The sequence below is a fragment of the Ictalurus punctatus genome, chromosome 7 (genome assembly GCF_001660625.3).
Source record: "Ictalurus punctatus breed USDA103 chromosome 7, Coco_2.0, whole genome shotgun sequence".
NCBI classification, from domain to species: Eukaryota; Metazoa; Chordata; class Actinopteri; order Siluriformes; family Ictaluridae; genus Ictalurus; species Ictalurus punctatus.
This window is the reverse complement of record NC_030422.2, coordinates 17,205,923-17,228,666: the sequence shown is the minus strand read 5'-3', so window position 1 is coordinate 17,228,666 and position 22,744 is coordinate 17,205,923. Positions and strand designations below refer to the sequence as shown.

Below are 22,744 nucleotides of genomic sequence, written 5' to 3'. Positions count from 1 at the left end.
TTATATAGCGCTTTTTTAACCTTAGCGGTTCCAAAGCTTTACACTAGTTCTCATTCACACACTCACGGTAGCAGAGCTGCCATGCAAGGCGCTAACTTGTCAGCCGGAGTAACTTGGGGTTCAGTGTCTTGCCTAAGGACACTTCGGTATGTGGAGTCATGTGGGCCGGGAATCGAACCGCCAACCCTATGATTAGTGGACAACCTGCTCTACCACCTGAGCCACAGCCGCTCCAAATATATATAGCTTTATGTACCAAAAAAATGTACAATGTCTCGCTAGAGCCGGTGTATTTCAACAAGTGCTCTATTTGTCTAGGTGGAAGTACCAGTTAAGTTATTAAAAATACTAGTGTATCAAATCTGACTGATGATCATCCAACATTTCAGGCCAATCTCTGCCATTATACAGATGCTCAGTAGTGGCTCAGTCTACAGATTTTTTTTTTAAATTAGGGTATTAAGAGCATTTGGTTTTTGTTTGCACTTTTGCTAGACTGGCTGGTCGCACAGTAAGTTTTTTGTATGTTTATCTTCTGATTTTCAGTTTACAGAACTGTTAAAAAAAAAAAAAAATTTTTTGAAAAATTACAATTTAAGGTTGTAACAGACACCATTAACTTGTTTAATTGAAATGGAGTCTTTCCAAAAAGATGTTTGAATCACATTTCCCAAACAGTGTGTTTCCTGTGATTTATACTGCTACTACTGCTCACAGTTTTGAAAATATTGTGCTACACCACATCTTATATTCAATTATATGTGTGTTCTGGCAGCAAAGCCCGGTTGAGCAGCGCTACAAGGAGCTCCTGGCACTCCGCGATCAGTACCTGAAGAAACTGGAGGAACTGCAGCTCTCCGACTCCTCCCCTTCCTCCACCCACCTGACTAACAGCTCCACTCCGAACGCTGCCTCTCCCAATCAGCACCTCACGCACCTGCAGACGCCCTTCTGATGTCGCAGACACTCCCACTCAACACGCAGGACGTTTTGTACATAGCAATAGTAATAATTATAACGCTGTTAGTAGTGATGTCAGCGATAACCAGTAACAGAAAAATACGCGATTATGCAATAATGTCACAGCACGGCCTTCATAGCGCAAATGTAAGTCGGGGGGGACAAGAAGCCTTAAAGACGCAGCGGTATGTTTTTGTGTTGTTGGTAATAGCTCTTCCTGAACTGTGCATATGGCGAAGAACATTCATGAAGGATCAGAAATAAGAACGCGATGTACACCAGAGGTGTCCGTTTGTGTGTTACGGTCACAAGGCCGTAAATGTGTGAAGTGGATTTGGGGAAAATGTGTGTTGATACTTAACGACAGGGTATGAGCATGAGCTAGTTTTAGTTACTGAGAGAGAGGCGGGACGTTTAGTACGGTTAATGTCTCCTTGTCATAACCGCCTGGGGACATAGCAAACACTTCAGGAAGAGCTGTTTACTTTTGCATGTCTGATTTCCGCTCAGTCCGATATCATCCAGAGATTTGTCTGTGTCGTAGACTTGGTCGAATTTGTGACATGAACTCAAAAGTGTTTGACCACATAGCATTTGTCTTGAGTAAATTGAGACAGTGCAAGTGTTTTAACATTTCAAGCATTCAGGGTATTGTTTGCTCAACATTCACGTGTGCAGACTGGGAGGACATGTCCTAAAATATGCTTTGGGTGCGCTTATAATACAGAACCAGGGTTTTGGGGCTACAAAGACCAGTTCTGTGCCTTTTCTATCTGAGGTGTTCTGCAACCTCAGGTAGACATTTTGTAAGCAAAACGATTGTTTTTCTGCAGGCGGCATCGGTGGCAATGAAGGAGAAATTTCTTCTGGCTTCCATTTCTGATCTACAGGGTCACTACTCTCCAGTCACCATGCACCAGTGACTTTGGGTTAAGTTTTAAAATACATAAAGTACAATCGCCACGGAGTCTTCAGCTCATGTTCAGGTTAATTTCCTGTGGACAGAAACAGCATAGTCCATCCGAGCTGAAACTAAAGCTAGTGATTTGGGAGAAGCTGCCCTCTTGAGCTGTTCCAGTGTCGGTACTATATGTCGCAAGACCCGGCACGGAGACCGAACGCACGTAGGAGCAGCTCATCAGGGCACCTGGGTGCCATAACTAATGCTGCCTCAGAAGAGCTGACCTTTTGAAGTCTTTGGCCTCAATGAGGAGATGAAGTTTAAACCATATTTTGAGAAGAAGAAGAAAAAAGAAAAAAACCAAACACATTGCTGTTGGTTATGTTCTGGGGGGGAGAATCTATTTTTTATTTTGTACAAGCACCATAATGATGTAATTACCTCAACAAAAGCCTATTTTACTGTTGGAACTTCTATTGTTGTAAAATATAATTATTTTATTCCGTGTAAAATTTGACAGTTTTATAAAAAGGAGAGTAATAAGAAAATCTGTTTTGATTGGTTGAGCTGGTAATTAGTGGACGTCATATTTCTTTACTGGGCATTTAGATTTGCTTTATACCATTTCTAGAGATGTGAGAACAATGTCAGAATTTTGTTCAACTCGGGAGTTTTCGTTCTCAATCTATTTGCTGTGAGTGTAAAACTGAGTGAAGGAGTGTATGATGTTTCTTTCTCTTTTTTTGTGGCATGGGGGTATAATCTGACGTCTTTGGCCTTTTTAGGGATCCATCTTTTCTGTTTCTGTTCTCCCTCATGTATACTCCACTGTTTGATGACCACCCCTTGTTCTGTAAATAATGCTGATTAAATTAATTTAAAGATTTTTACACGTCTAAAAATGACATGCACATGCCTTTCCGTTCTGACGTGTTTAACACTTTTCCTGTCCTGGTGTTTGAAGCCCTGTGCTCAGGTATGCAGTCGAAAAATAATCGACACCCATGAGTGATGCACGTTATACTTTAACTAATGTAACAGTCAAAGTGAATTATGTGTTCTCTTGGTCTCACTCAACGCTAATATCTCAGCACGGGTACTTCACCAAATTTCATCAACATTTTTGACGGTATGGCACCACCTCTATAGAGGAACATTATTTAAAGCAGTGGTTCTCAAAGTGGACCTGAAAGGACCTCCAGGAGTCCATGACACACAACCTCGTCCACTTTTGTTTTGTTACAGCAGTGGTAATCAGCCTACCATTACCAAAGTTGTTCTATTTATTATTGTCTTTATAGTTATCAGGCTGTTAGACTTGTAACCTGAATTGAATCAAGTTTAAGTGGCTTTACTGTCATTTCAACCACATACCGCTGGTACAGTACACCGAGAAACACAACAACATTCCTCCAGGACCGTGGTGCTACATAAACAACACAGAGCTACATGAGATTGCATAAAGCGCACATGTGCAACAGCGCAAGACAGTACAACAGTTACTAAACAGGACAATAGGCACAGTAACAAACAGCAGGTAAACAGAACATACTAATCAATTTATCAATCAATAACTCAAAAACAATGTGTTCTGTCTCTGGAAATTCAGGAATGACAAGGTATATGGCTCAAATCAATAAACAAGATTACAGTTTTACATGTAGAATAATTGGATGTCCATAAAGTAATGCTCTATTGTATTCATTTTACAATTAGAGGGGTCTCGCTACTAAAACTTTGATAATTAGGTCACTGATGTGTTGACTAAGTAATGATGGGCCACTGCAGGGGTTATTTCTTTTCTTTTTTTCTTTTTTTTTTTTTGCAGTCCTTATGATTGCAACTCTTATTTATTTACACATGCCATTATAGTTTTGTTTTTGTTTTTATTTTTTTCAGGTGCAGTGATATCCAAATTCTCAGAGGGTTTTGTCCTGTTCGCCTCTGGCTTGCTCGTTAAGGCTCTACAGTTATGTTTAGTTTTTTGTAAAGCTGCTTTGAAACAAATCTATTGTTAAAGTGCAATATAACCAAAGTGAATATAACAGACCACCCTGACAGTACATTAGAAACTTCCAGGGCCACATAGCTCAAGTTGATATCCACTGAGTGTACATTGAGAAAACATGTTACAGGGAAACACGGATAATTTAGGAAATTATAAATACATGGAAGCAGGAAGAAGAGACAGGGGTGTGTGTGTGTGTGTGTGTGTGAGAGAGAGAGAGAGAGAGAGGGGGGGGTGTGATTTCCTCGCCATAAGTAAACAGAAGCGCTATTTCTCAGCAGCATAATAGCAATAGCACTACAGGAAGCGATGACGGCGTTTCCTTCATAAGGGAGGGGAAGAAGAGCACATACACACACTGACTCCCAACCTCGCTTTCTGCACAGAGAGATAAAGCGATAGCGACAAATATTCAGGAGACAGGAAGCGGAAAACATGGAGAAACAGGCGTGTTCTGGCTCCGAGAATCCCGCGATACCTACAGTACCGAGAAAGCCGCGGACTCTGGGAGTAAACATCGCGGCTCGACGAGACAGCAGCGACTCGGCAGACAGGTGAATATGGCTTCCTCATTGTACACACACACACACACACACACACACACACACACACACACACACACACACACACAACAATAAAAACAATATATCTGGCTCGTCTATAGCTCGGTTAGATACCCGGTGCACAGTCGACACTGCAGAGCGATTCTACCATCGGAAAGGGCTCATCCATCTATCTGTACATCTATCCGTCCATCCATCCATCTATCTATCTATCTATCCCGGCTTTCTGTCTCACGGTTTTTATTTGAACGTTCAGCACATCAACCGTCCTGAAATGTTGTGATCGCCTTGTATGTAGCTCAAAGCTCTGCTAATGAGGACTCATCGATTTGTGAACTGATCTCCATACACGTAGGCCTTTATAACCGAGACATGATGAGAAAGAGCTGTGCTTCAGTCTCATTCAGCTACACAGCGCAATGAAACTAGCTCACTTCACACGTAATACACACATAATACAACCATAATACACACATAATTCAACACACTCATTACCAACATGAGAGCAGCCTTATCCGGGGACTGGGCCAGTCATGTATCATCTGTTATTATTGCTATTAGGTGTGGTAGACTAGTATTAGTAGTAGTAGTAGAAGTAATAGTAGTAGTTGTAGCATTAATATTAGTTGTTGTTGTTGTTGTTGTTGTTGTAGTTATAGCATTAATATTAGCAGTAGTAGTTGTAGTAGTTGTAGTAGTTACATTATTAATATTAGTTATAGTATTAATATTAGTTTTTTTTAGTTGTAGTATTAATATTAGTTGTGGCAATGGTTGTTTTGTCTTTGTAGGTTCAAGTAGCTATACTCTAGCCATATCGAATTGGTATTTGGTTACTTGCAGGTTTCACCACCCTACTGAAAAACCCCCCAATAAAAACCATCACAGAAATTCTAATGTAATCTACATATACCATTTTAAACTGTCAGCTGTTAACAATTAAAACCATTACCAATAGGTTTCCATTATGTAGTAGGACGTATTAAGGAAGTAGGTCCTTAACAGTATCCACTGGACATAAAATGCCACCAATAGAAAGCAACAGTAGAGACCCACAGGGACCATTACAGTTTCCTTTAAAACCAATACAATTCTCATTATAACCATTAAAACCATTGCAAATTCTGTGACGGTTTCTATTAGGGTTTTATTCAGCAGGGCAAGAAAATTGATCCATCCAAATTACCTCAGTACCAGCTTGTTGGTGGTGGTGGTGGTGGTGTTATGGAGGTGGTATTTTGTCTATGTAGATTCAGGTAATTTTACTTTAGCCATTTTGAATTTCTAGCCAGTTTGGTCACTGACTCATTTCACCCAGGATTTGGAAACATCCAAATGAAGGAAATAGTAGCTTCTTGTTGTTGTGTTAATGTTGTTGGTGGTGTATCTTTGTATGTTCAAACAGGTTTACTCCAGCTAATCTGAATTACATATGAATTATGAATAGCCACATAACTGCATCTCTCATCTCTGCTATCTCAGTGCTGCATTGACATGCTCCTCACATGCACTACTTCCTTTGTGTTGAGTCTTGTGTTGTCCTTTTTTCAATACATAGCAACTTATTTTATTCTTGCTTATTTAGTTTACTAAGTATGGGTTCTCTGTTCTCTTGGTAATTTCTGTTGTTTATTGTACTGCTACAACAAAACAATTTCCCTAAGGGATCAATAAAGTTGCACTTTTAATAAAGCACTTTATTAGGAACACCTACTCCTTCATACAGTTATCTAATAAGCCAATCTTCTGGTAGTACTGCAGTGTGGCTTGGTGGTTAAGGCTCTGGGTTACTGATCGGAAATTTGGGGGTTCAAGCCCCAGTTCTGCCACTGTTGGGCCCTTGAGCAAGGCCCTTTACTCTCTTTGCTCCAGGGGCGCTGTCTCATGCGCTCTGACCCTCTGCACAGGTATGCGAAGATATATATATATGTGCCCAATTAAGACTCATTATCATTATTCATGGCCATCATGGCCACAATTGACCCATCTTCTAATGGCTACTATCCAGCATGATAATGCACCGTGTCTCAAAGCAAAAGTCGTCTCAAACTGATTTCATGATCATGACAATGTGTTCAATGTTCTTCAGTGGCCTTCCCAGTCACCAGATCTGAATCCAGTAGAACATGTTGGATATGGTGGGACGGGGGATTCACAGCTTGAAAGTGCACCTGAAAAATCTGCAGGAATCTGTGCAGGATCGTGATGTGATCATGTCAACATGGACCAGAATGTCACAGGAATGTTTCCAACATCCTGTGGAATCCATGTCATAAAATATTCAGGCTGTTTTTAGAGCAAAGGGCAGCCCTACACAGTATTAGTATAGTGTTCCTAATAAAGTGCTCAGTGAGTGTGTGTCTCCTTGATAGGGATATAACTATATGTCACCATGTGCATGGCATAATATTTTGATATATTTCAGTAAGGTAGTATAAGGTCTCAGTGATCAGGTGAATTTACTCTGTGTGTAAATTTCTCAGCCCTACAGGCTCTCATGTTGAATGGTGTAAACAGTTGATCGCTGCCACAATCTCCAGCCAGATCTCAGGCTCCTGTATTCCTGAGGTTGTGAGCCGTGACTGCAAGGTAAACAAATCATTCATGTCATTATTCAAACTTAAGATGTGTTACATGATTAGTAAGCTTCACTTAACTTCATTGTATGCCCACATCATTTTAACAAACACATTTTACATATCATTGTGAATTCATCTTATCATGAAGTTAACTGGAATGACAAAAAAAAAACCTACTTACTTGCTTACTAACTAGTCTGGTTTTCAGTGAGTGTAGTACAGAGATATAAAATCCATTTTTCTTTACTGTATATGTCATTGTGGTGCATGCATTGTTTGTCCAACAGATTGGGTGGAAGCTAGAGAATAGGGTAAGACCTAAAGTGCTTATATGTGTGCTGCTGTCTGTGTGCTTCTGTAAACTACTAATAGAGCGCATAATACAATAGTGAATAATTGTGTAATTTGCTGATGGGAATCACTCATATTTGACTGTTTGCTTTGCTTGTTTTTGTCCAACAGTGCTTTTAAATTATCTTTGTTCTTGGTAATTTTGTGCTATGATCGGATATGATTCTTGTTATTGCTTATAACAGATATGAGTGCAGGTGCTTTGTCTGCTCCTTTAAAAGAATAGTTTGGCCAAATTTTTTTTTTTTAATCTTTGCACAATTTTCACTTTGTAACAATCAATCTGTTTGGTGCACTGGAGCTACAAAACTAATTGTACAAATTGCAGACCTAAAACTCTCCAAAGACATTGTTTGGCTGAAGAATATAATTTGTATGAAAGCAAATACAGTCATGTGAAAAAATAAGTACACTCCATGGAAATTGTTGGCTTTTTTGACATATTTGGACAAACAAACATTTGATCCTCTTTGAAACAGTGCGTATTAATAGAGTTGATGCACTATCAAATAACACATAAAATTGACATTTTGTAGTAATTTTCACAATTTAAATGAACAAAAAAACAGATCAGTCACATGGAAAAAGTAAGCACACCCCTACATTTATCACCTTCAAATCCATAAAATTAGAGTCAGGTGTTCAGTATTGGGTGCCATTGATTAGAACCTGTTTAGGAAGTGCAGGTGGAACCTGTCTTATTTATACACCTCTCATATCTAGCATCTGGTGTTCCCTTTGCTATTGAGGTGTGCGGTGTCATCATGCCAAGATCTAAAGAGATCTGTAAGGCCTTCAGAAAAAAGGTTGTAGATGCCTATGAGCCTGGAAAGGGATTTAAAAAGATGTAAAAATAAAATTATTATGAATTATTTTAATTATTACATTTATTTGAAATACATAATAATAATCTACTAATAGCGCAGATTTCAAACGACTGCCAATTTGTCCAGGACTGCTCATCCTAGCAAATTCAGCCCAAGAGCAGACTGTCTGATGCAGAAGTCTCCAAGAACCCCAACATTTCAACACAGGATCTGCTAGTACGTCTTGCAACTGTTGGTGTCAAAGTGCACGCTTCTACTATCAGAAAGAGATTGCATGAATTTGACCTGCATGGGTCAGGTGTACTTGAGGTGTGCCAGGAAAAAGCTTTTGCAAGACTACAGTTTTCCAGTGAACATATAGGCAAAGACCAGGCCTTTTGGAATAATGTACTCTGGACAGATAAATCAAAGATACAGTTGTTTGGCCACAGTAACAGCAGACATGTTTGGTGCTGATCAAGACAGCTTTTCAGGAGAAGCACCTCATACCAACTGTGAAGCACGGTGGTGGAAATGTTATATATTGGGGTTGCTTTGCTGCCTCATGGACTGGACAACTTGCATTCATTGATTCAACTGCATCATATCAAAGGGTGCTTGAAGATAATGTGAGGCCATTTGTCTGAAAGTTGAAGTTGAGCTGAAAATGGACCATTCAACAGGATAATGATCATAAGCACACTAGCAAATCCACCAAGGAACGGCTCAGACAGAAGAAATAGAGGGTTATGGAATGGCCTAGTCAAAGTCCAGATTTTAATCCCATTGAAATGTTGTGGGAGGATTTGAAACGTGCAGAACATGCAAGAAAACCCTCAAACATCTTGCAACTAAAAGAATGTTGCATGGAAGAGTGGTCAGAAATTCCAGCAAGCCTGGTCGACAATTATGCAAAACGCCTACATTAACTTATTTCTGCTATGGGAGGCAGTACTAGCTTCTGAGGCCAAGGCTGTACTTACTTTTTCCACAGACGAATATAACAACTATTGACATTTCTGTTGAAAAGATTATTGAAAAAGCTCATTTTCTTTGTGCTTTTGTTCAAGTACCTCAACTTCATGAAAAGGAACTATTTCAAAGAGGATCAAATGTTTACTTGTCCAAATATGTCCTAAAAAAGAGGCAATCATTTCCATGGGTGTACTTATTTTTTCACATGACTGTAGTATCATCATAAAAATGAGAGCTGTAGGTTATCAGGCAGCACTACTGTTGAAGTGTTGTAGCACTAATTATTGTAGCATTGAGTTGAATTAAAAAAAAGTCTTTTATCCTGCAGCTAAAACATTAGTGTTACTGTAAGCATTAACATGTTTAGGTAACTGTCCAAAAAATCTGCACAAGCAGATAAATTTCAGACAAAACACTAAATTTCAGTCTCATTAACAGATTAGCCAGGTGAAATCCTTTAGTCACTCAGTGTTCTATCTGTATTATTATGAAGCCTTTATTAGATTTATAAGGCTGAAAGGATTCTCTGTGTAGACGTGACATCATCTCTGTGTGAGACCTAATCCTCCTGCAGTCTTAAAAGCAATGGCAGAAATAGGTGCATATTACGTAAATATCTGACTCCAATATCATTTGAAAGTCCTCTCAGCGTTTGGTTACTGGTATACTTACCCTGGCTTTATAACACACAACTTTTAACTAGAAAGTGACACAACAGTGTGAGAGGCTTTTATTCATATGTGCTGAAAAATGTGCTCTGCTAGCCAAGCAGTTTATTGTAAACATGCAAGCCTTTACAGTTACCACTCTGAGGTTCCTTTACCAAGAGAATATTAAATCAAGTTAAATTTAAATTGATCAAATTTATTATGCAATGTATAAAGAAATATGAGTTGGAATTTCTAATTCCTGAATCCATATACTTTTGTTGAAATCACCACTTTGTTCATCTTGAAATTAGTATAAAAATCCTATCAGACATGCCATGGAAAAATACTGATATGACCTAAATTCAAATGAACAGATTTAATCCTTGGGTGTGTGAACCTCATTGTCACTGATCCACATTCCTGACTGTATTGTTCTGGCCAGACTAGTTCCAAATTACTGCTTTATAATGACATCTTTATATATTTATATATATATAATGTGTGTGTGTATGTGTGTGTGTGTGTATGTATATATATATATATATATATATATATATATATATATATATATATATATATATATATATATATATATATATATATATATCATGAGAATCATTTATAATGTACAATTAGTTTTCTACCTCAGAAAATTATTCATCAGTGTTTAATCGTGACACGTTTAAGGAGATGCACAAGCCGAGAAGAAATGCCCTCTTATATTGCCCATACAGTACATTTGAGTATACCAAGGGGCTCGAAAACAAAAAAATACTCTGCTCTCAGAGATATCAAACAATTGCAAAAACAACAGAGGTTTATTAAAAAAAATCTTTGTTAAATATAGGTGTGCCACAATTATTGCCACCATTTTAGTCAATACTTTATGCGCCAAGATAACAGCTCTGAGTCAGACTATAATGCCTGATGAGGTTGGAGAATACATGGCAAGGGATCTGAGACCATTCCTCAGATCCTTCAAATTTCGAGGTCCACACTGGTGGACTCTCCTCTTCAGTTCACTACACAGGTTTTCTATGGGTTTCTAGTCAGGGGACTGGGATGGCCATGGCAGGACCTTGATTTTGTGGTCAGTAAACCATTTTTATGTTGATATTGATATATGTTTTGGATCATTTTCCTGCTGGAAGATCCAACCATGGCCCATTTTAAGCTTTCTGGCAGATGCAGTCAGGTTTTCATTTAATATCTGTTGATATTTGATAGAGTCCATGATGCCATGTATCCTAACAAAATGTCCAGGTCCTCTAGCAGAAAAACAGCCTCAAAACATTAAAGAGCCACCACCATATTTAACTGTGGGCATGAGGTACTTTTCCATATGGCTACCTCTCTGTGTGTCTTTTTACCTGCTCTACCACCTGAGCCACAGCTCATCTAATTCCAGGTTGATTCAGAACATTTCCAATTAACTGGAACTTCTTAATTATTGCTCTGATTCCCATTTTGTGAAGCTCGACAACCTTTTGCTGCACATCACAGCTATATTCCTTGTTCTTACTCATTGTTATGAATGAATAAGGGAATTTGGCCTGTGTGTTACCTCGTATTTATACCCCTGTGAAGCAGAAAGTCATGTTTGAACAATTTCTGGTTCCTGGTCACCCAGGTGTACTAAAATGTAAAATATCAATGGGAATATACTTCAAATATATTTTTTTCATATGAATTCATAGGGGTGCCAATAATCTGGAGAGATTCTGTATGGAAGAATGGTCTCAGATCCCTTGCCATGTATTCTCCAACCTCATCAGGCATTATAGTCTGAGCTCAGAGCTGTTATCTTGGTGCGCAAAGTATTGACTAAAAGGGTGGCGATAATTGTTGCACACCTATATTTAACAAAGATTTTTTTTGTGTTGTTTGCAATTGTTTGATATCCATGAGAGCAGAGTATTTTTGTGAATTTTTTAAACAAAAGATTTAACAAAAGGTTAAAGACAATAAAGACAATTTTTTACAGCCTTATTTATTCATGTGTATGTATGTGTGTCTGTGTGTGTGTGTATATGTGTGTGTGTGTGTGTGTATATATATATATATATATATATATATATATATATATATATATATATATATATATATATATATATATATATATCATAAGAATCATTTATTATGTACAATTTTACCTTCAAACCTCATTCTACCCCTCTGCTACTATGTGCTGAGGAAGAAATTGATTCCATCTTTGTCACCTCTATTCATGTTCATCTATATATGTGTGTGTCCATGTTTGTCTGTGATCGACAGGTATCCAAGAGGCCTAATTTAAGGGTAAGATTGTCTTCGAGAGCTGGCTGTGTCTAATCACCCCTTTCCACCCCTATTCAAGCTGATTCACTAGTTTCTTAAGGACCTCCACTTTTCATACAATGTTTGGCTAAAAGTTTCTAGACATGTGACCTTCACGCCCATATGTGAGCCATTCTAGAATGTCTTTGTTTGCTATAGCATTACAGTTTCCTTTCACTGAAACTAAGGAGTCCTCATTTGTAAGTCGCTTTGGTGCTAAATGAATAAATGTAAATGTAATAAATGGGTCAAGCCTACAACTGTTCCAGCATGACCATTTCCGTGTGCACAATGCAAGCTCCGTAAAGACATGGTTTGCACTGAACCATGGTACTACTGCACATCTTTGTGATGAACTGAAACGTTGAATGTGTCCCAGGCCTCCTCACTCGACAGCAGTGACAGCCATGACATTAAAACCACTGACAGGTGAAGTGAATAACACTGATTGAGTAGCTTGTTTCAATGGCACCTGGGGTGGGAAATATTAGGCAGCAGGTGAACAGTCAGTTTTAAAAGTTGATGTGAGTGGAAGCAGGAAAAATGGGCAAAGGGTAAGGCTCTGAGCGACTTTCGTGTGGCATTCATGTGGACATTACTTTGACAAGTACCACCTACCTAAACACTGTTGTAGACCACGTACCTCCTCTTTATGGCAATGGTATTCCCTGATGGCAGTGGCCTCGTTCAGTGGGATAATGCCCTCTGCAACATTGCAACAATTGTTCAGGAATGGTTTTACATGACAGAGTTCAAGGTGTTCCTCAGATCTCAATCCGATCGAGCATTTGTGGGATATTACTCTTGTGTCATGAGTGCTGAGGGTGGTATGTGTGCTGTCTTCCTCATATCACACATCCTGTCTCTGTATGGAGGTTTGAACTTTTGGCCTGAATGTGTCTCTGTTTATGCTTCTGCATTCTTCCATCCTTACGTTCTCTCAATTAAGACTCTTCCTCACAATGTTATTTTGTTTCAATTCTCTGCTCTTTTTCTTGCTCTGTTTTCTTCTTCCACTTCTGTCTCTTTCCTGCTTGGCTGTCTGTTCAGTCTCAGGACTCTAGAGAGGAACATGGCTATGAGGGTGACAGTGACACTGAGCTGCCTCCTCATGCTCTGGCAAGTCTCTCTTTAACCCCTAATCACCCTCCTTTTCTCTGCTTTTCCTCCACTCAGCAGTTTCTCTAATCACTTACTGGATATTTCCTCTTCTATTTCTGTTGCACGCTGACTGATATTATTACTGTTGTATGTTTTAATAACAGCTCACTCCCGCTTGCTATGCCTCATGTAGTGTTGTAGTTCTGCATCTCAGTGCATTTCTGTTCAGCCTTTCTGTGAATATTTCACTCTGAAATAACAACACACTTGATAATAAGGAATAAACACAGAATAAACTTGGGCACTAGCATAGTGTTAAAAAATTGTCCCAGGAAACAGTGTTGAGTATTTAAAAAAAAAAAAATGTTTATATGACACCAACCTTAAGAATTATGTTAAACATACAGTCATGTGAAAACACCCCATGGAATATGTTGGCTTTTTTTTTTTTTTTTTTTTAACATATTTGGAAAAGCAAACATTTGATCATCCCTAGATCTTGGCATGATGACACCACACAGATCAATAACAAAGGGAACACCAGACACTAGATATGAGAGGGTATAAATAAGACAGGTTCCACCTGCACTCCCTAAGCAGGTTCTAATAACTGGCACCCAACACCTGACTCTAATTTTATGGATTTGAAGGTGTGTGAAATGTAGGGGTGTACTTACTTTTTCCATGTGACTGATCTGTTTTTTGTTCATTTAAATTGTGAAAATTACTACAGAATGTCAATTTTATGTGTCATTTGATACACTCCATAAACTTTATTAATAGGCACTGTTTCAAAGAGGATCAAATGCTTGTTTGTCCAAAAATGCCAACAGTTTCCATGGGGTGTACTTATTTTTCACATGACTGTATAATAGAATTTACAGGAAGAACGTGACAATGAAATTAGATTTTTCTTTTCTTTAAAGAGTTGAATTTATTTATATTTGACAAATGACACAAATCAAAAATCATGGAAATATTCAGGAGATATCTAACACGTCTTTTGTGTCATTCAGCCAAAATTTGAGTAACATTATTGTTTTGATAGACCTCGGTTAGACCACTAAAACTGGAACATGGTCTCCTAAATACTGGATTGTGTTTTTTTAATTAGCCGCTTTATAGAGCCAAAGCTCTCTATAGAAAGAAAACATTGTATTAGGTACTGATTCACACATATAAAATGGGTAATAGGTGAAGGGGGAAAAAACCTACACAAAAATAATACATACTAATGTTATACAGTAACATTACTCATTGTTCAAAACGGGTTTCTCTTCCCTTCTCTGGCTGTTTTTATTGTTGACACAATGGCCTTCAGCATGCTGTTTGAGCCAAAACCGCCTTCACGTACATTGAACAAGTACGGCTAAAAGGTCTCATTTACCGACAGACTTCGCTGTGAAACGCCGTGCAAAACAATTCCCTGCAATTGCAATTTTGCCAATTCAAGTAGTTTTCCTCAAAAAAAGCACTTTTTTTTTTTTTTTTTTTTAAAGCCGCAGCAAAATCGAGCGTTTTTGTGCGCAGCAATCACAAAAAAATAAATCCTGTACGGACTGATTAGCATTAGTGTCCAGAAGATGCCCTCTAAAGGGTACAGAATGGTTCAACTGTTAGCACTATTTTGGATACGAGGGTGAATACACACTGGTGCAAGCAGGAAGGATCGGGGTTGGTCAATCCTAAACTACACATGTGCTGATTTGTGAAAGGTGTAGGACAAGCAACATCACGTTTAGATTAGAGCTGCCTAAATGTATATTTAAAAAAAAATACTTCTACATTGTATTGCAAATTATACGGATATAAGACCAACATTACAAAGCAATCGCAGATTTTAAATCCCCTCAGGCTTTAAATTATAGTGAGGTTGTTTTGGGGGTTTTTTTTGCCAGTTTAAATGATTGTTTATATTCAGATTTCTTGTTGTATTTTTGTGTTTAGGGGAGTTGTTACTTTAGACTTAATTCTAAAGGGTATTATATATTATTTTTGCAGCAGGCTTTTAAAGACATGCAGAGGCCAGTTCCCATGGACGAAGTTCCACTAGTCCCTGGGGAGAGCATTAAAATAACTGGTGAGTGTTTTCCTGAAATCGTTCACACTACACAGCATGACGTTTCTCATGAGCTTGCATCTTCTGTAACACCCAGGAATCTGTCTGTTCTTTATCTGTAGCTAAAGATGTGATGTATATCTGTCCGTTTACTGGAGCCGTGACAGGCACGCTCACAATCACCGACTACAAGCTTTACTTCATCAGTCTTGAGCGGGTGAGCGATGGTCTTAATGCAGTGCCATTTGTGCTATTCAAACTAACCAGAAAAATCATATGTGGCTCCAGATTCAATCAGGTTTTAATCGCATCCTGCTTTTAGGATCATCCCTTTGTGCTCAATGTGAATTTGGGGGTGATAAGCCGGTTGGAGACCATCAGTGTTCAGAGTCATGGGGAGAACACGCAGGGAATGGAGATCGTCTGTAAGGTGAAAGACTACACTATAAGGTCCAGCGTGAATTGCTGCATGTTCTATTGCAAAAGACGCAAGTGTATGTAGTTTGAGTAAGTTGATGGTGATCTCATTAAATACTGATGAACTGGATCTTCTGACCAGCTGAGAAAGACCAAAAGAGAACATTTATAGTTACTGAGTTTTCAGAATTGCTTCAGAAGATAATTCCCAGCAAGACTGAACTCTTAAGGATTTTGAATTCACTGCATATGCGCACTCATTGGGGTGTAACATAATGTTTTAGAAATTAACTAAGGCACTTCTCGGAGTGGCATTTGAGATTCAACCACAGCAACAGCATAACTAAAATACTTTGAAAAGCATTCATGCACGTACTTATGCCACTCTTTTAGGGATTTGATCTCACAGGCTTTCTCTTTTTCTCTGTCAGGACATGAGGAGTCCGAGGTTCGCCTATAAGAAGGAGGAACAGAGTAAACTGGAAATTGTGGAGACGCTTACCAAATGTGCCTTCCCATTGTCCAACGATCTGGTGAGTGTCCACTTTAATATGTTGCCAGTTTTGGGTCCTTTGTTACAAGACAAGTTGAGGAGTTGTAAATAATTGATTTCACCCCCCACCCCCAACCCCCTCACCCCCAGCCCCTGTTTGCTTTCCAATACAAGGAAAAGTATCCAGTAGATGGATGGAAGGTTTATGACCCAGTATCAGAGTATAAGAGAATGGTGAGACATATACTATCTATCTATCTATCTATCTATATATATATATATATATATATATATATATATATATATATATATATATATATATATATATATATATATATATATAAATCCATGTATTTTGGTGGAACGCACTTTAATAAAGAACTCATTTCAAATCCCACTCGGATCTGAGAGTGGACAATGACTAACTCAATAAAAATAACGATTAAGGTATTTGATGGAGCATTTGTTTTTTGGTTTTTTTTTTTTCCTTATTTATTTGCCTGTGATAAAACAAAAAAACTGTCTTTAAAACCATTTGACTCACAGTGTTTATTGTTTTTGTATTGTTTTTGTCTCTTGTGCAGGGTCTGCCCAATGAAAGTTGGACTATAAGTAAGATAAACAGTAACTATGAAGTGTGTGACACGTATCCTGCTCTCCTGGTCATCCCAACTAGTATCAAAGACGACGAGCTTAAAAGAGTAGCGGCTTTTAGGGCCAAGCATCGCATACCGGTCAGTGTGTGTGTGTGTGGTCTTTAATGAGTGAGTTACTAATAATGCAGGCTTTTTGTTAGTCGTGTTAATGCTGGTAGACGCATTAATGGCATAGTTTAACCCTACCAGACTGCCTGTCCTAGTGTATACCATTATCCCTTTGTAGTATCTAGCTGTCCATGTCACTTCTAATTTCTGATGTACAACATTTTGTTGCCTGCTATCTTTCAGGTCCTCTCTTGGATCCATCCTGAGAGTCAGGCCACGATTGTGCGCTGCAGTCAGCCGTTGGTGGGCCCCTCGGACCGCCGCTGCAAAGAGGACGAGCGCTACCTGCAGACTATAATGGACGCCAACGCACAGTCACACAAGCTGACCATATTCGACGCAAGGCAGAGCAGTGTCGCTGACACTAATAAGGTAAACTGAGAGAGAGATGTCTTCAGACATGAGTTCAGTTTAGGATTTCAGGTAGAGATAGCTATTGTGTAAAATTCAATGCATATATTTGTGAGCATAGGTATAAAGATATTATATATAGAGATTTTATAGGGATTTATGTATAATAATGTGACGTGCTGTAGTGGTGAGTTTTTTTCGAGTTTATTCTCTTTTCCCCTCCAGGCTAAAGATGGTGGCTATGAGAGCGAAAGCTTCTATCCCAATGCGGAACTGAATTTCTTGGAGATTCCCAACATCCATGTGATGCGGGAGTCTCTGCGCAAGCTGAAGGATGTGGTCTACCCCACCATAGACGAACTTCACTGGCACTCTGCCATAGATGCCACGCACTGGCTGGAGTATATCAGGGTAAACACACACACACACACACACACACACACACACACACATATATACATATATATACATATATATATTTACACACACAATGTAAATATAAAAAGTATCAAAAAATATCAAAAGTACTTACTTAATTCATTATCTACCTGTTGTTCTAGACAACTATTTGTGATACCTTGTTTGTGAAGCCTTGTGTGTTGTGTTTTACTCAGTCAGTGAAGTGATGGTTGTTTGAACTGACTTTGTGTGTGTGTGTGTGTGTGTGTGCACGCGTATAGCTGTTATTAGCAGGTGCAGTGCGTATAGCAGATAAGGTTGAATGCAGTAAGAGCTCGGTGGTGGTGCACTGCAGTGACGGCTGGGACCGTACGGCTCAGCTCACCTCTCTGGCCATGCTGATGCTGGACTCGCACTACCGCACACTCAGGGGCTTCCAGGTGCTGATCGAGAAGGAGTGGATCAGCTTCGGACACAAGTTCGCTTCGGTGCGTATGAGCAGTGAGGGCGTGGTTGTGTGTGGACGTGTGAACGCATGTATATTTAACCCCATCTTTCTCTCTCTCTGTGTTTCTCAGCGTGTCGGCCATGGAGATGAGAATCACGCCAACTCGGAACGATCCCCTCTCTTTGTGCAGTTTATCGACTGTGTGTGGCAGATGATGAGACAGGTCAGCTATTGATGCTTTACACCACAACACTTGAATTCTCCAATCTGATTGGTCAGAAGGCGTTGGTGAAATTTCTGTAACAGCATGATTCTGATTCCAGCTGCAAGGGAAATTACAGCTTTATACTCATGTGCTCATTCTCGTTTCTATAGTAACAGCTCATTCACAGGGTCTAGTGTGGCGTACACAATGCATATTCTAAGCTTAATCGTAAACATATTATAAACATGTTGTTACTTAAAGAAAAAAAACGTATAATCATTGTGATCTAGTTAAGATTCATTAAGTTATCGTTTTATGGAAGTAGTCTCCAGTGTCACGGGAGAGAGGACAGTGCACTTCCCAGTTTCTCAGTAACATTTCAAGTCTTATTAATTTCAAGAGTGAGGGGGGAAAAAAAGAGAGGTTTGTGAGGGAACTATTGTTTTATTTTAATGTTATAAATTAAGAGATGATGAGAACGAACTCTCTTTTCCAGGACATTCCAAATTGTTGTATTGGCTATGCGCATTGTTTGTGCAATGGCTCAGACAGGTTTTTCCTCTTTTCTCAGCTTCAAAATGGCTTGCTTTTCTCCCAAAGAGAGCTCTTTGGTCTTCATGTCGGTTCTTTTTAACAACAAATGCAGTCTCCACAGGCGAAACCCAGGGCTCAAACCAAGAGCAGACATTCAGAGCTATTCATTCCTTAAACAGTCATTTTAACACGGTACACCTGGGCAGCAAGAAAACCCCATCAGTCACACGTTCCAGTATTTTTGAACAGTTAATCAATAGGGTGGCTTCAAAAAAAAGCTGCCATGTTTTAAGCTGTTTAACACGTCTCGATGTAAATATGAGGAAACGAAAGCTGAAATTCTGATCTATCGTCTCATATTCGTCTTTTGATCTCAAACCCAAATGTCTTCAGTGTATAGCAAAAACAATAGAATTGGCCTTGCTGTTCCAATACTTTTGAAGAGGACTCTAATTGTAAGAAATAAATATAATTTGCATACTGAACAAAAGACTGATTATCTGTTCAGGCGTTATTATGCAGCTCCACATTTAAGCATCTTACTATACACTGTTAAACCCAGTGTCTGTGTTCTTTTTTTCAGTTTCCTTCTGCTTTTGAGTTCAACGAGCTTTTGCTCATCACCATCCTGGATCACCTCTACAGCTGCCTGTTTGGTACATTCCTCTACAGCAGTGAGCAGGAGAGAATGGAAAAGGTACGCTCCACATTTCATCACTAATGGCGGGAGGCTTTCCTGCCTGTTTTATTTTCCTGAATTGAAATTAATTTGTCTAAGTGTATTATGACCTCTCTCTCTCTCTCGCTCTGTCTCCTCCCTCCCTCTCTCTCTTGCTCTCTCTCGTGCTCCAAACCCCCCCCACAATTTTTGTTTTTAGGAAGTACAGGGTAAAACGATGTCACTGTGGTCCTACATTAACAGTCAGCCAGAAGACTTCACTAACCCGTTCTATGTGGACTATAAAAACCAGGTGCTGTATCCACTGGCCAGTCTCAGACATCTGGAGCTCTGGGTGGGTTATTATGTGCGCTGGAACCCACGCATGAGACCACAGGTGATTATACTGCAAAACACACTCTATGAAATTATGAGGAAATGCTCAAAAATAGTGGTTCCAATATATACCAAAATACCTAGTTACTTGGACAACTAAACAGTGTCACTTCGACCAAGTGACGAATGCCACTTTTTATTTCTAAATGTTTGTGTTTTAACATCAAGTTTGTTTGTTTTTTTAAAAAAAAAAAAAACAACAACATTTGTATCAGCACAAAGCTAAAAAAAAAACAAAAAAGCTGGAATAAAGGGTCGGTAACCATAAAAAGTGCCGTACACAGCGGAACTGGACACACGAGGATCTCTGACACTGTTGACTCTTCAGTGGTTACATTTTCAGTTCTAGTTTGTATGTACAGGTTTCAGTCTTCAACAGCACTGTAGTTTTCTTTTTAAAATGCACTCCTTGGTTGTGCTCACTGCATTACAAACTAAAATCCAACAATGTGAGATTTATTTTTATTTTTTTAATGAGTTGAAATCGAGTGATTCGTCTATACTCCTGTATATTTCATGATTGGCTGGTTAGAAAACTACATGAACGTACAGGTGTTCCTAATAAAGTGGACGGTGAGTGAACATGACGTGGCTGAAACGATTTCCAAAACACTTCAGGAGTAGCTAGGGATAAAGATTAAGGTTACACCGGCTTGATGATTGATCTTTTAATAATGATACATAGATAAATAGAAAGCGAATGTAATGATTTAGAAAATCAGTGTCCCAAAACAAAACTGATGTTTGTGTGCTTTGTTGATTCTTATGTAGGTGCCGGTCCATCAGAATTTGAAAGAGTTATTATTTTTGCGTGCTGAGCTGCAGAAGAAAGTGGAGGAGCTCCAGAGAGAGGCCACGTCATCCCGCTCCATCTCCTCATCCTCAGAGCATACTTCTCCCTCCTCACGTAGTGGTACACCACTTCACACTGCCGTCTAAACACACACACACACACACACACATTTAAGAGCACATACTGCCTTTACTCAATGAATATACTCTCAGGCACAATTAGGGAGTGGATGAGTATGAAGCGGGCACAAACACACACACACATTCCTGTTTGCATTTTTATTTTTAACTATAGAGAAGTAACCTAGTGTCGCATTTTATAAAACCTTTTTTTTTTTTTTTTTTTTTTTTTTTATAAACCGAAAAATGTCTCTTGGAATGATAGTCATCATGTCTGCAGCATGAATTCATAGTATTTACTATCTAGTATTTGACCTGTAAATATGAAAAAAAAAGAAGTATTAATATATTTGTACTTACATGTCATGTTCATCTTTCCCTGTGGCCTCATTTGCTCCTCTGTGCCAACTCCCTTTCATGTTTTAATATTTCAATACAGTTTTTAGCTACTTGAAGGTTTTTGAATCATTCTTCTATTTTTGTATTGTATTAGTTACTTTCTATTTTATCTCCACTCTGTCATCACACTGAAGCTTGATAGTTATGTCAGTATTATTCATTTCTCATAGACCTGCCTTTCACCTTGCTAATATATGGAAGCACTGAATAAATAGTCAATTTGTCATGTTTTTGTATGAAGGTGTTAAAATGTTGAGTTGTACGGCCTTTCCTGCTTCATGGACTGTTCACCGGTATCGTTTGAATAAATCGAACTGGTAATGAAAAGAACTGGTAATCGTCACCGATAGGGAAGCAAAACAGAGACATAAAGATCTGAATGTGAAAAGCCATTGAATTTTGGAAACGAAATTTCGTCACCATCGAAACAGTAGAATCCGTGTATCATATCGTTCGTTCTTTTCACATTCAATTAAGAACCAATTAACCGAAAATGGAAAATGGCTTGTTATTTTATTATTAATTTACAAATCCAAAATGAAAAAGGCAAAAAAAAAAAAAAACGAATAAGAAGCCGTTTCCGTTCTTTCAATCTCACGCTCAAGTTAAAAATAAGCAATTAGAAAATGGGTCAAATGTCCAGGTTTCATTTGAACATTTTATTTATTTTTTCGATTGGCTATGACCCGGAAGTTACTTGTTTCTTCACGTGTTGTGCTGGATAAAGGTGTTTTTATTTTGGCTTATTTGTTGTTTTTTTTGCTGAAGAGCATGGGGAGTTTCATATTGTTTCAGGGAGCCAAATGTGTAACCCTCAAAGAAGACTGCAAAAATATTAACTGTGGTTAAACCAGTCGATAATCCTTTATAATCCTATAAACGTTTTTGTATTCACGCTTTTATATTTTAGAAAATGGGCAAAATCAAGTTTAAAGAGAGGCTGTAATAAAAATACATCGTTTTTGGAGTATCTGAGGGGGCGCAGTGGCTTTGTAGTTAGCTTGTTAGCTTCACACCTCCAGGTTATACTCTGGTTTCCTCCCCCAGTCCAAGGACATGCGTTGTAAATTGTCCATAGTGTGTAAACAGGTGTGTGATGGGCTCACACCTCGTCCACCGTGCCCCCCGCCTGAGATAGACTCCAGGGCCACCCTGTGTAAGATCAATGGAATATCTGATTTAATGAACACTGAAAAAGCTTTATTTTCCTTTTTTTGAAAGCATGAATTTGTGCATGTGAACACTGAAATATAAACTCCTTAGAATTTCAAGGAGGTTACTAAAAAAACATTAAAAATACAGATGTGTGGTTTTCAAGGTATTATTTTTCACTGATGTGAATCCATTAGAGTTCAAATTTGATGATTTATGAATTCAATTATTGTCTCTGTTTTGCTTCCATACATGCTGCTCTGTAAAGGCTTGTGACGGTGCACTGGAGAAGTGTGAATCATCCGTGCAATGATGGAACTGGAAGGGAGGCATGTTACACTTTCTCA

The 22,744-nt window shown here is 38.7% G+C and overlaps 2 protein-coding genes across 8 annotated transcripts in view; both read left to right on the top strand.

Moving 5' to 3' along the window:
- The window catches only part of mtm1 (myotubularin 1), a 33,760-nt gene extending 31,009 nt beyond the window's left edge, over positions 1 to 2,751 (top strand). For all 4 annotated transcript variants that reach the window (XM_017471732.3, XM_017471731.3, XM_053681333.1 and 1 more), the window contains one exon: positions 776 to 2,751. In XM_017471732.3, coding sequence (XP_017327221.1) covers positions 776 to 955 — 180 coding nt within the window. In that variant the 3' untranslated portion in view covers positions 956 to 2,751. The remainder of the gene's footprint in view (positions 1 to 775) is intronic.
- Positions 2,752 to 4,099: 1,348 nt separating this feature from the next.
- Positions 4,100 to 21,471, top strand: mtmr1a (myotubularin related protein 1a). Of its 4 annotated transcripts, none has more exons than XM_017471726.3 (17): positions 4,100 to 4,423; positions 6,916 to 7,021; positions 7,299 to 7,322; positions 12,068 to 12,091; positions 15,215 to 15,290; positions 15,392 to 15,486; positions 15,592 to 15,699; positions 16,118 to 16,219; positions 16,330 to 16,413; positions 16,764 to 16,913; positions 17,127 to 17,315; positions 17,520 to 17,705; positions 17,975 to 18,181; positions 18,272 to 18,364; positions 19,464 to 19,577; positions 19,759 to 19,935; positions 20,706 to 21,471. In XM_017471726.3, exons 1-17 carry the CDS (start codon positions 4,305 to 4,307, stop codon positions 20,871 to 20,873), a joined length of 2,022 nt encoding a protein of 673 aa, XP_017327215.1. In that variant the 5' UTR covers positions 4,100 to 4,304; the 3' UTR covers positions 20,874 to 21,471. The 4 variants fall into 4 exon arrangements, with proteins under 4 accessions (XP_017327215.1, XP_017327217.1, XP_017327212.1 ...); XM_017471723.3 differs by having other exon boundaries at positions 4,101 to 4,423; positions 15,212 to 15,290; XM_017471728.3 differs by lacking the exon at positions 7,299 to 7,322.
- Positions 21,472 to 22,744: the final 1,273 nt, after the last annotated feature.

Coding starts and splice junctions, on each gene's coding strand:
- mtmr1a (XM_017471723.3), top strand. CDS start 4,305: ATGGAGAAACAGGCGTGTTCTGGCTCCGAGAATCCCGCGATACCTACA. Junction 15,291..15,391: donor GGAGAGCATTAAAATAACTG/GTGAGTGTTTTC, acceptor CTTTATCTGTAG/CTAAAGATGTGATGTATATC. Junction 15,700..16,117: donor GAATGGAGATCGTCTGTAAG/GTGAAAGACTAC, acceptor TTTCTCTGTCAG/GACATGAGGAGTCCGAGGTT.